The 13018-nt window shown below is 46.1% G+C and overlaps 1 protein-coding gene across 4 annotated transcripts in view; it reads left to right on the top strand.

Annotated features, from left to right (window-relative positions):
• The window catches only part of LOC138751916 (uncharacterized), a 116141-nt gene that overhangs the window by 20451 nt on the left and 82672 nt on the right, over positions 1 to 13018 (top strand). For all 4 annotated transcript variants that reach the window (XM_069914866.1, XM_069914869.1, XM_069914865.1 and 1 more), the window contains exon 2: positions 9664 to 9802. In XM_069914866.1, coding sequence (XP_069770967.1) covers positions 9664 to 9802 — 139 coding nt within the window. The remainder of the gene's footprint in view (positions 1 to 9663; positions 9803 to 13018) is intronic.

Below are 13018 nucleotides of genomic sequence, written 5' to 3'. Positions count from 1 at the left end.
TTCAGATGTATTGTCAGAGTTCATAAATGACATCATGTACAACCCTGAGATTCCTTTTACCTGCAGGCGCAAAAATAAACTGTACACAGTGTCTACGTGTAAACAATTAAAGACAGAAAATAGTCCTAAAGGTAGAAAAGAGAATATATGTGAGGGTCATTCTCTGAAATGCATATATTTTAATGCAAGAAGCAGAGCGAACAAGGTAGATGAGCTTAGAGCATGGACAGATACTTGGGGTCATGATATTGTGGCAATTAGTGAGACCTGGCTACAGGAGGGACAGGACTGGCAACTTAATATTCCAGGATACATTTGTTTTAGATGTGATAGATCAGGGGGTAAAAAAGGGGGAGGAGTTGCTCTGCTTGTTAAGGAGGACATTACTGCCATGAGGTGGCAGGATGGACTGGAGGGATCGTCCAGTGAGGCTGTTTGGGTGGAATTGAGGGGTGAAGGAGGCTTGAGGGTGCTAATAGGGGTGTATTACAGACCACCAAATGGGCCAAGAAAATTAGAGGAACAAATTTGTAGGGAGATAACGTATATGTGTGAGAATCATAAGGTAGTGATCATGGGAGATTTTAACTTCCCACGCATTGATTGGGATACCCATACAGTTAGAGGGCTGGATGGGCTGGAGTTCGTTAAATGTGTTCAACTGAACAGATGACAAATGTAAACAAACTGTGCCATATAGAGAGAATTTTAAAAAATCAATTTGGGGCTCAAGAGTTCTTAAATAAGTCTCTGATTGAGTTCGTTGTTAAGGAATCTGATGGTGGAGGGCTAGCAGTTGTTCCTGAACCTGGTGGTGCGAGTCTTGTGGCACCGATACCTCTTTCCTGATGGCAGCAGCGAGAACAGAGCAGGTGCTGGGTGGTGTGGATCCTTAATGATTGCTGCTGCCCTCTGACGGCAGTGTGCCCTATAGATGTTCTCTATAGTGGGGAAGGTTTTGCTTGTGATGTCCTGGCCTGTGTCCACTACCTTTCGGAGGGCTTTGCGCTCAGGGGTATTGGTGTCCCCATACCAGACCATGATGCAGCCATTCAGCACACTTTCCTCCACACCTCTGTAGAAATTTGCCAGGGTTTCTGGTGTCATACCAAATATCTGCAAACTCCTGAGGAAGTAAAGGCACTGGCATGCTTTCTTCACGACGCCATTGGATGTCCAGGAAAGATTCTCCTTGATAGTGACTTCCAAGTATTTAAATTTGCTCACCCTCTCCACTTCTGATTCTCCCAATGACCACTGGATTATCTATCTATGGCTTTTCTTATCTAAAGTCAAAAATCCTAAGTTTTGGTGATATTGAGTGCAAGGCTATTGTTGGTGCACCATTCAGTCAGGTTTCCAATCTCCATCCTGTACGCTGACTCATCCCCTTCCTTTATACCGTCGGCAAATTTGTAGATGGTGTTATTGTCGTACCGAGACACACAGTTGTAGGTGTAAAGTGAGTAAAGCAGGGGGATAAGAACACAGCCCTGTGATGCTCTGGTACTGATGGAGATTGTGGAGGAAAAGTTCTTACCAGTCTTCACTGATTGTGGTCTGGCGATGAGGAAATCCAGGATCCAATTACACAGTGGGGTGTTGAATCCCAGGTCTTGGAGTTTGCTGATTGGTTTTGAGGGGATGATAGTGTTAAATGCCGAACTGCAGTCGATAAAAAGCATCCTGATGAATGTATCTTTATGTCCAGGTGTTCCAGGGCTTTGTGTAGAGCCAGTGAGATGGCCTGATATATGACGAACAGCTGTATTGACTTGTGGTCCGATGCTTTGCAGCTACTGTCCCACACAATAATGCAGTCAGCCAGGATGTTGAAATTTGTCGAGGTTTAGGATAGATAAGTTGAGGTTGTGCTCTTTGGAGCAAAGGAGGCTGAGAGGTGATTTGATAGAGGTGGATAAGATAATGATAGGCTTGGATAAGGTAGATAAAGAGAAGATGTACCCATTAGGTTAAACCGGAAAGTCTGTAGGCGCTGGGGCTGTCGTGCAGCACTCAAAAATCCTGGAGAAACTCAGCAGATCATGCGACATCCATAGAAGATAAAGGGTAAGTAACGTTCCGGGCCTGAGCCCTTCATCAAGGTATGAGCAAAATGCAAACAGGCTCCTGAATAAAAAAGGTGGGGTGAGGGGGAGAGAGAAGAGCACAGGCTAATAGGCTACAGGTTAGAGGAAAAAATCTGAGAAGTGATGGGGTGGGGGGGTGGGTAGATCTCTGAATGGAGAGGGAAGAGGGTTTGGAGCTGGAGGAAAGGAGACGGAGGGATAGGAAAAGAGAGAGACACTCAGGAGAGGGGTTTAATGGAAACTGGAGGTCAGTGTTAATGCTGTCTGGTTGGAGAGCGCCCAGGTGGAATATTAAGTTGTTCCTCCAAGTTGCAGATGGCCTCAGTTTGGCAATTCTTGAGACCATGGAGAGAGATGTGGGGGGTGTTGTGCACCATGGTTTGGACAAACGCTGTTTCGTCGGGTTGTATGTGTACATTCAGATGATTATAAGCCAAGTTTATTGTCATCCGATTGTATAAATACAACCCAATGAAACAGTGTTCTCTGGATCTCGGTACAAAACACACAGATGTACAACCAGACATAACATACATACAGACAAATGATACATATGCAGGACCAGTATTCTTCTGTACAAATAAATAAATAAATGCTGCTTTGTGAATATGAGAATCTCGGAGGTCAGTGTGAGCAGTTCCTTTGAACGTTCAGCATTCTCACTGCCCGTGGGAAGGGGCTGTTCCTCAGCCTGGTGGCGCTGGCTCTGATCCTCCTGTATCTCTTTCTGACGGGAGCAGTTGAAAGATGCTGTTTGTAGAGTGAAAGGGGTTCTCGATGATTTTACGCACCCTCATCAGACAACGATCCCGGTTGATCATGTGGATTGGTGTGGGGGGGGGGAGGGAGGCTCCATCGATCCTCTCTGATGCTCTAATGGTCCTGTGGATTGACCTCCAATCCATTTCTCTGCAGCAACTGTACCCACACTGAGATGCAGCCCGCCAGGACACTCTCGACAGAGCTCCTGTAGAAGGTTGATGTGATGCTGGCTGGTCTTCTCAAGGAACTGTAGTCACTGTGGCAACCTGAACTGAAGTTGTTGCTTCAGGTCCTAAGGGACTTGGGTTTAAGATTTTAGGCAGATTATGAAAGAGTAGTCTTATCCAATGCGTGTTATATGGCGAGCTCTCCACTGGCCACCGAGACAGGTGCACCAAAGAAGAGGTACAAGGACTGCCTAAAGAAAGCTCTTGGTGCCTGCCACATTGACCACCGCCAGTGGGCTGATATCGCCTCCAACTGTGCATCTTGGCGCCTCACAGTTCGGCGGGCAGCAACCTCCTTTGAAGAAGACCGCAGAGCCCACCTCACTGACAAAAGACAAAGGAGGAAAAACCCAACACCCAACCCCAACCAACCAATTTTCCCTTGCAACCACTGCAACCGTGTCTGCCTGTCCCGCATCGGACTTGTCAGCCACAAACAAGCCTGCAGCTGACGTGGACATTACCCCTCCATAAATCTTCGTCCGCGAAGCCAAGCCAAAGAAAGAAAAGAAACTTCCCTGGAATTCTCTGCTGGTAAGGTTGATGGAGGCCGAGATGAGCAACAATTTCAAAACAAGATTGGATTGCTAGCTGAGGCAAATAAATGTGAAGTCAAGAGAATGGGATGGACATGATTGTTTTAAAAGGTCTTGCATAGTTTTGATGGACTTAACAGTCTGACTCCGCATCACAATAACTTTGCAGAGTTCTTCATTTTGCCAATTTGGTGAACTCATAGTCTGAAAATTTTGTTTGACGATGAGATGAGTGTTTATTATATACAATTGTATAATTGTGAAATACAAGGCCGGGAAGTGTACGGTTGTGCACTTTGGTGGAAGAAATAAATGGGCAGGCTATTTTCTAAATGGGGAGAAAATGGAGGATTCTCTGGAACCTGGGAGTCCTCGTGCAGGATGGCCTGAAGGTAAACTTGCAGGTTGAGTCGGTGTTGAAGAAGGCGAATGCAACGCTGGCGTTCATTTCAAGAGGAATAGAATACGAGGGCAGGGATGTGATGTTGAGGCTTTACAAGGCACTGGTGAGACCTCACTTGGAGTATTGTGAGCAGTTTTGGGCTCCTTATTTTAACAGGATGTTTTGCCGTTAGAGCAGTGCTGTATTCAAGGAAAATAGTGCCTATGGCAAGTACTAGAATTGCGTCCTCCTCCCCCCCGTTTAAAAATTTACTTCAACCCTTCACCCTGCAACCATCCATTGCCGCCGCTGCCACGCCATCCACTTCACCTTCCCTACCTGTCCTCACTGCTGTAGAATCCTAAAATAGTTATATCAATGTTGCGTCGGATATATTGAGATACTGGAAAATAATCTATACCTTAAAAAAAAATGACAGTTGTTTCAATTCCTCTACCTAGTTCAAAGGCTAAATGAAAGCAGTGGGTGGCTTTTCCCGGAGCCAAGCAGCCAAAGTTAAAGGTGTTGAGTGGCTGTCACCGTCCCCGCAGGCACCGTCTCTTGCCTTCGGTGGAAAGGTGACTCTCAGTGTCGAGCACCCTGTGGGAGAGAAGCAGGAAGATGCTGAAGCCCACGCTCAAACCCATCCTTCAGTGCACACCCTCCTCAGCCCTGGCTCCAAAAGAGGACAGGAGAGGGTTCAGAGTTGGTTTCGGAAGCTCCAGTCGCTGGTGCTCCTGATGCCTGACTCCAAACCCTCCTCTCGGACTACACTGGAGCCTCTGATGCCCGAGCCCCGTCTCGATACCCTCCCCTCTGGAGAGGGTCCACTCAATGCCACTCAGCTGACTCTGAACCCTGAGGTACAGGAGCCTGAAGATGAACACCGAGTGGCTTATCAGATTTCCAAATGGACATTGACCCACAGACACTGCCTCACTTTCTTTTTTTTTCCACTAATTAATTTATTTAAAAATGTAATTTAGAGCAATATTACAGTGTGTGAAGCTCAACTTCACCCAGCACAAGGCAGCCTACTTGATTTTATGGTGTGTTCGTGACAATAAATTCTGAATCTGTTGCAATGCCAGTGACTGGCGTTTGAATCTGGCGCTGTCTGTAAGGAGTTTGTACGTTCTCCCTGTGACTGCGTGGGTTTTCCCGAGTGCTCCAGTTACCTCTCACCCTTCAAAACAATAGGGATTGTAGGTCAATTGGGGTGTAATTGGGTGGCAGGGCCTGTTTCCGTGCTGCATTAAAACTTTAAAAAAAAAGTATGATGTTTTCCAAAAACAATTACATTGCGACACTGTTTTTCAGCTCTATTTCTCCACAGGTGCTGACAACAAGATTCTAGAATTACTGACCCTAATAACACAGAAATCCTTCTAATTTTGAGTTTGGAAAGGAGTTGTTGACGTCATTAAAATTTTAAAAACAAGGTTAGCATATGTAGGTCACCTAATTAACTCTTTCCAGCGTGAGGAACTGTTACCAGCTCATCGTGCTCGATTAATCACGTCATAATTGAACAAGGGATACTTGTGGAAAGCTGCAAGCAGTGAGAAGCTTTGTTTGGCACGCTCTCCAGCCAAGTCCACCCGTACTTTAAGTTCAGCAGGTAGTGCAATATTGGAAGTGCGGGGTGTAGTTTATAGGGGAAGCAGGGATGGAGGAGAGCTCATGGAGAGTAGACAATCCGCGCCTGCTGCAGGGTCCTCCTCAACTGGGACTCTGTCCTTGGCACAACTGCCAAGCAATCAAGTGGGCTGCCTTGTGTTGGATGGCGTTGGGCTTCGCACATCGGCTTCTGTGCTGCAGTGAAACATGAAAATCTGCACACACTGTGATTGTAGTAAAAACACAGAAATGACCAGCCTCCACCTCACATCAACAAACCTGCAGTAGAAAGAGTGGAAAGCACAACATTCCTTGGTGTTCATTTAAACTAGAGACCTATCGTGGACACACAACATCTCCTCATTTGTCAGGATAGCACCACAGCGACTGCACTTTCTGAGAAGACTTGAAGCGGCCAAGGGTACCGGCCACCATCATGTCAACCTTCTACAGGAGCTCTATTGAGAGCCTCGGGCCGGCTGCATCACAGTATGGTACGGTTGCTGTTAATCCAAAGGACCATAAGAATAGCAGAGGATCACTGGAGCCACCCTGCCCTACTCATCGATATGATCTACCGGGATCGTTGTCAGAAGAGGGTGTGCAAAATCATCCCCGCACACGGCATCATTTTACTACTCCCGTTAGGAAAGAGATACAGGAGTATCACAGTCAGAACCACCAGGCTGAAGGACAGCTTCTTCCCACAGGCAGTGAGAATGGTGAACGACCAAAGGATGGCCAAAGTGATCTGCTCTAGGATTCATTGATGCAGAGAGATGAAATTGGGGTGGGAGTTGGTTGGGAGAGGGAGCCCATGAGGTCTGGTTGCGAAAAGCCAGGATGAACTTTGTTTTGGGATCTGTATGTGTACAATGTTGACCCTTCGTGAAGAGTGAACAAAAATTCAGACAAGTAATGGAACATAGATAATTACAGGACAGTGCAGGCCCTTCAGCCCACAATGCTGTGCCGACCCATGTAAATCTAATCCTTCCCTACCTCACACCCAGAATCTCTATTTTTCTACATCCATCTAAGAGTTTTAAATGTCCCATTGTACCAGCCTTCATCACAATGAGTCCCAATTGAGGAGGACCCTGCAGCAGGCGCTGACCGTCAACTCTCCATGAGCTCTCCTCCATCGCTGCTCCCCCTGTAAACTACACCCTGCACTTCCAATATTGCATTATCTGCTGAACTTAAAGTATGGGTGGACTTGGCTGGAGAACGCGCCAAACAAAGCTTCTCACTGCTTGCAGCTTTTCACAAAAAACCTACCTCTCTCATCTTCCCTAAACGTTCCTCCACTCACCTTTTACCGATGTCCTCTGCTATTTGCTATAAATGATAAGTTAGCGAAATCCAGAAGTGCACTTCCTGGATGACACCTCGGTGCACCAGTGACTGTCTCTGATGTTGTGTGTGTGGAGTTAACACATTCTCCCTGTGATTAGGTTGGGAATAAGTGAGGGGTTGGGGTCACTCTGTGAGTCAGCGTCCACTTGATCATCCTCTTCTGTCACAAGGAGCTCTGGAGAAGGTTGGTCCACTGACCTAGACACAAGTTAGAATCTCACTGTAGCAGTTGGGCAATTCAAATTAAAATAACTCCATTAAACTGAAGTAAACAGTCAACATCAGTAACGCTAACCCCGACTCTGCTATCAAAACCCATCTGCTTCACCAACGTGCTTCAGGGAAGGGAGTCATTCCTCACCTAGGCTGATCTGTATCTGAGCCATTGGCTAATTATTCTGCCATCAGTTCAGGGACAGTTGTGGAAGGACCATAATTGCCTCGAACTCTGCTTTGGGGTATTTTGGTATTGTGATTGAGCTCTAACGGCCATCAGCATCTTTTTTCATCACAGTCCATCTCGTAGGGACCTTCTCCCAGTGCCCATTGATTTCACGTTTTCCAGGTCCACTCAATGCCATACCAGGCCAAAGGCTGCCTTGGTGTCTAGGACAGTCTCTCTCACTTCTGGAATTCAAATCGCTGGTCCACGTTTGGTCCAAGAGTGTGAAGAGGGCTGGAGCTGACTGGTCCTGGCAGAAGGCAAGCTGAACAAGTTGCAGAAGGATGTAGACAGATTGGGAGACTGGGCAAAAATATGGCAGATGAAGTACAATGTTGAGAAGTGTTCAGTTCTACATTTTGGCAGTGGAAATAAACAGGCAGAATACGATTTGGATGGGGAGAAAATTCAATCCTCAGAAGTGGAAAGAGACCTGGGTGTCCTTGTGCAGAGAAATCTAAAAGTTAATGCCCAGATGGGATTGGTAATGAAGAAGGCGAATGCTATGCTAGCATTCATTTCAAGAGGATTAGTGTATAAGGGTAGAGAGGGGTTGACGAGGTTCTATGGGGCACTGGTGAGATCCCATTTGGGGTACTGTGTACAGTTTTAGGCCCCGTATTTTAGAAAGGATGTGATGTTGTTAGAGAGGGTGCAGAGAAGATTTACTAGGAAGATTCCTGGAATGCAAGGGCTAACATATGAGGAACGCTTGGCAGCTCTTGGATTGTATTTGTTGGAGTAGAGGAGAGGGAGAGGGGATCTCATAGAGGCATTTCAAATATTGAAAGGTTTTGACAGCGTGAATGAAGATAAAATGTTTACCTTGATGGGTGAATCAAGGACAAGGGATCATAATCTTAAAATTAGAAGTTATCCAATTAAAACAGAGAGGAGGAGGAACTTCTTTAGCCAGAGGGTTGTGGATCTGTGGAACTATTGCCGCACAAAGCAGTGGAGGCCAGATCACTGGGAGTATTTAAACAGGAAATAGATATGTATCTCATTAGTCAGGGTATCAAGGGATAAGGGGAAAATTCTGGTAATTGGAACTAAATGTGAGTTTAGTTTAGCTTAGTGCAGAGTCACAGAACAGACTCAATGGGCCTAATGGCCTGCTACTGTTCCTTTATCTTGTGATCTTGTGAAAGTTTCAAGGATTACCATGTGTAAAAGTCAAACCCCTCCCCCCACCCCTATTTTCGGCACTTAAATCTGTTATTTTCCATATATCATGTGTAAAAGTAGATACCATATAAAAATCAACCCCCCCCCCTATTTTTTGGCACTAAAATCTGTTATTTTCCATATATCGTGTGTAAATGTTGACCCCCTATTTTTGCCCATGGCTGCCCATCCATCAGAGTTCCAGGCACACCAACAGCGGACTCCCATCTAAGCCTTGTTAACAGTGACTGCATTTCCTAAGAAGACTGAAGTGGGCAAGACTACCGGCCACCATCATGTCAACCTTCTGCAGGAGCTCTATTGAGGGCATCCTGGCTGGCTGTGTGGTATGGTAGCTGCAGAGACATGGATTGGAGGTCAATCCACAGGACCATAAGAGTAGCAGAGGATCACTGGAGTCTCCCCACCATGGACATAATCTATTGGGATTATTGCCTGAAGAGGGTGTGCAAATCATCGAGGATCCCTTCCACCCTGCACACACCATCTTCCAGCTGCTCCCGTCGGGGAAGAGATACAGGAGGATCAGAGCTAGCACCGCCAAGCTGAGGAACAGCTTCTTCTCTCGAGCATTGAGAATGCTGAACGACCAGAGGAGCTGCTCACATTAACCAATTATGTGTCCTGCATATTTGTCTGTATGTGTGTTATGTCTGGTTGTGTGTCTGCATGTTTTGTACCAAGGACGAGAGAGCACTGTTTTGTCAGATTGTACAATCAGATGACAATAAACTTGACCTGAGTTCTGGTGAGTCAGACCAGGCCAGGCCTTTCTTGTTGAATGGTGGGTCCTTGGAGAACTGACAGACTGTCTCAAGTGACGATATTGAATTGATCTAGGGGCATCCTGAAGTTATGAAAGGTGTTGGGCCTCCTTCAGTCTTAGAAATGGTACATCGTGGAAGTTCTTCAACCAGCTTTTCCTCCCTCACATCACCCATGCACCTTTCTCTAGGATCATGGTTCAGCTCCCGAAGAAACATTTCTCTGCAGAATAATCTGTCATTTGCAATCCTGTGACTGTTGTTTTCTTTGTTCCTTCAATCCTCCCGTCCAGGAAGTGGGTCAGAGGTAGAAGGTGGCGATGAAGATAAGGAAATTGCTTCGAAAGCCGTGGCGTTCGTGGTTAGAAGTTCTCGTAAGGGTGTCGTCCCACTTTGCGCCGATGTGGCCAATCTTCTGAAGATCAAGTGGAGGTGAGTTGTGGGCAGGAGATAATTCACGACTCCTGGCATGGAGGTCTCCTGCTGAGGAGGGGGAGAATCTACAATGAGGATTGGGTTGTGGGTTTGGGGGAGTGGGGAGGTGGGTGCGGTGGTTGAATCACCATGCCTAACTCAATGGATTAAGTCGATAGAGAAAACCGATGTTAGTGGTCGACCTAAACATTGGGATAAATTTTGAATCCAGCAAGGTACAAGAAAATAATCGAAGGGAAAAGGAACCATTGTTTTGGTAGACATTCTGGCCCACGAGCCCATGCCACCCAATTAATCTACAACCTACATTCATTTTGAAGGGTGGGAGGAAACCCATGTGAACACGGGAAGAACTTACAAACTCCTTAAAGATAGTGCTGGATTCTAACCCAGCACACAGTCTGTGCCGAATGATTATTCTGTCTACTCCCTCTGACCTGCACCTGGATCATTTCCCTCCATACCCCTCCTATCCATATACCTATCCAAATTTTTCTTAAATGTCAAAATTGAGCCTGCATTTACCACTTCAGTTGGCAGCTCGTCCCACACTCACACCACTCTCTGCATGAAGAAGTTCCCCTTAATATTCCCTTTCAACTTTTCCCCTTTCACCCTTAACCCGTGTCCTCTAGTTTTTATCCCAGGCAAGGATCTGGCATATGGAATGGAATGCTGTTAATGTGAGGTCATCCACTTGGAAAGATAAAATATTAGATCCGATTATTATTTAAATGGTAAAAGAGCAGCATGTACAGAGGGACATGGGAGTGTTTGTGCATGAATTGCAAAAGGTTGATTTGCAGGTGCAGCCGGCTGTCAAGAAGGCTCATGGAATGTTGGCCTTCTATTGTTAGAGGGATTGAACGTAAGAGCAGGGAGGTCCTGTTGCAACTGTACAAGGAACTGGTGAAGCCGCACCTGGAGGACCACGTGCAGTCCTGTTCTCCTGACCTGAGAAACAATATACTGGCTTTGGAGGTGGTACACAGGAAGTTCACCAGGTTGATTCCAGAGATGAGGGTGTTAGCCTATGAGAAGAGATTGAGTTGTCTGAGTCTATCTTGGCTGGAATTTAGAACAATGAGAGGGGACCTTGAGGTAATGTAGAATTATGAAAGGGAGATAAGATGGATACTGGAGAGTTGTTTCCACTAGTAGGTGAAACAAGAACTAGGGAGTAGATTGAGGCTGATGAGGAGGAACTGCTCTTCCCAGAGTAATTGTCTGCCCAATGAAGCTGTACAAGCTGTCTCATCAAATACAGTTAAAACACAGGTAGATAGATATTGGCATAAGAAGGGGAATTGGGAACAAGGCAGCTGCGTCCATGGCCAGATCAAATGGGGGAACTGTGCCAATGGCCAGATCAAATGGGGATCTGCACCCATGGCCAGATCAAATGGGGGAACTGCACCCATGGCCAGATCAAATGGGGGAGCAGGCTTGATGGTCAGATGGCCAACTCCTGTTCCTATCTCGTGTTAATTTATGAATCTGATAACAATGGGAAAGAGACTGGCCTTGAATCTGGTCGTGGCCAGTGGGGTCAGAGATGGAAAAAGCTGATCGTTTGCGTGCTAAGATCCTAAGCGAAGTGGCTCCTGTGAAAATGGGTGTAGTGGTTGTCGTCTTCCAGCTATCCTTTGATCTTGAAGAGATATTTAAGGATTGGAAGCCACCAATGTGATAGCCTTTATTAAAAAAAGGGCAGGAGGACAGAAGTGGGGAACAATTAAGTCGGATAGCCTCGTGTGCATTATTGGGAAGAATGAAGAAGGTAGTAGGGGTGCATTTGGAAAGTTCTAACCTGACCAAGCGGCTTCAGGAATGTAAAGAATGTTACAACAGTGGAGAAGAACTGCAGATGGCTGTAGCATGTGAGGATATTGGGTATCCTTCCCACCCGTACGCCTTTGGAATGTGGAAGGAAACCGGAGCACCCAGAAGATGTGGGGAGAATGTAAAAACTCCTTCTGGACAGAGGTGGATTGGAACTCGGGTAGCTGGCGCTGGAAGAGCATTGCTTTAACCCTCACACTAACAGTTCTGCTTTCCCTGCCTCCCACCCCCCCCCCCCCCCACCACTGCCTCCCCCCCCCACCCCACTGAGTGCTGCCGGCTTCTCCTTCAAATGCCCACACAATTCTCTCTTGAAAGTAATGATTAAATCTGCTTCCCATGCTTTTGAATGCAGTAATTTTTTTTCTAACCGGGCGTGATTTAAATTTTAAATTAAATTTAGACATACAGCATGGTAACAGCCCCGTGAGTCTGTGCCATCCAAATACACTTATTGATCTATGACCCCCCCCCGTACATTTTTGGAAGGTGGGAGGAAGCTGGTGCGCCCAGAGAACATGCAAACTCCTTACAGACAGCGCTGGATTTGAATCCTTGTTGCTAGTGCTGGTAGAGTGCCACGCTAGCATTAAACTATGTATTGATGCATTAGCCAAACTTTTGGGAGAAAGAAGAGGAACCTACTACACCAATCATCACCTCAGCTGTATAACTGAATGTAATCGGGTCTGTTACCAGCCCAGAGGACCCCAAAACCCAGCAGCAATAGATATTCACCAAGACAAATGGTTACTTAAACAAAAGTTGCTTTTAATTATCTTTAAACATGTAAACAGAATCAAACTTTAACTTATCACTATTGACTTAACTAACCCAACTTAATCCCCTTTATTCCAAGTGAAACATTAGATAGCCAGTCCTCTCCTCTTGCATGAACCACAAGGGCTTTGACCATGGGAATCGTCCTTGCCACATCTACTCTACTCCCCTATCATGGGAAACACCCTTGCCACACCTACTCTGTTATACTGACCCTCTCATTCCTGGTATCATTCCAGTATATCTTCTCTGAACCCTCTCCAGTGCCAGCACCTCTTTTCTCAAACAAGTCACCCAAAAATGTGCACAGTCGTCCAAGTGAGGTTTTGCAGAGTCTCAGCATTACCTCTCCGCTCATTTGCATTATATACTGTAAACCCCCCACCACCTTCTGCTCCATCTATGACTTGGAAAAGCAGGCCACCTTCTTTGCCTTGAAAAAAGTAGCTAACATATTAAAGGATTCATCTCACCCCGGCCACCTGTCAGGAAGGACACTCGTGTGACCTCAAGTGTCACCAGATGCATGGGTAGTTTCTATTGCTGTCTCTTTGGACTCTTGAATGAACCTCACGCCAGTAAAATTACACT

This window comes from Narcine bancroftii, chromosome 1, assembly GCF_036971445.1.
Source record: "Narcine bancroftii isolate sNarBan1 chromosome 1, sNarBan1.hap1, whole genome shotgun sequence".
Taxonomy (NCBI): Eukaryota; Metazoa; Chordata; class Chondrichthyes; order Torpediniformes; family Narcinidae; genus Narcine; species Narcine bancroftii.
Note: the sequence above shows the minus strand (reverse complement) of the source record. Positions and strands in the feature narration are given on the sequence as shown.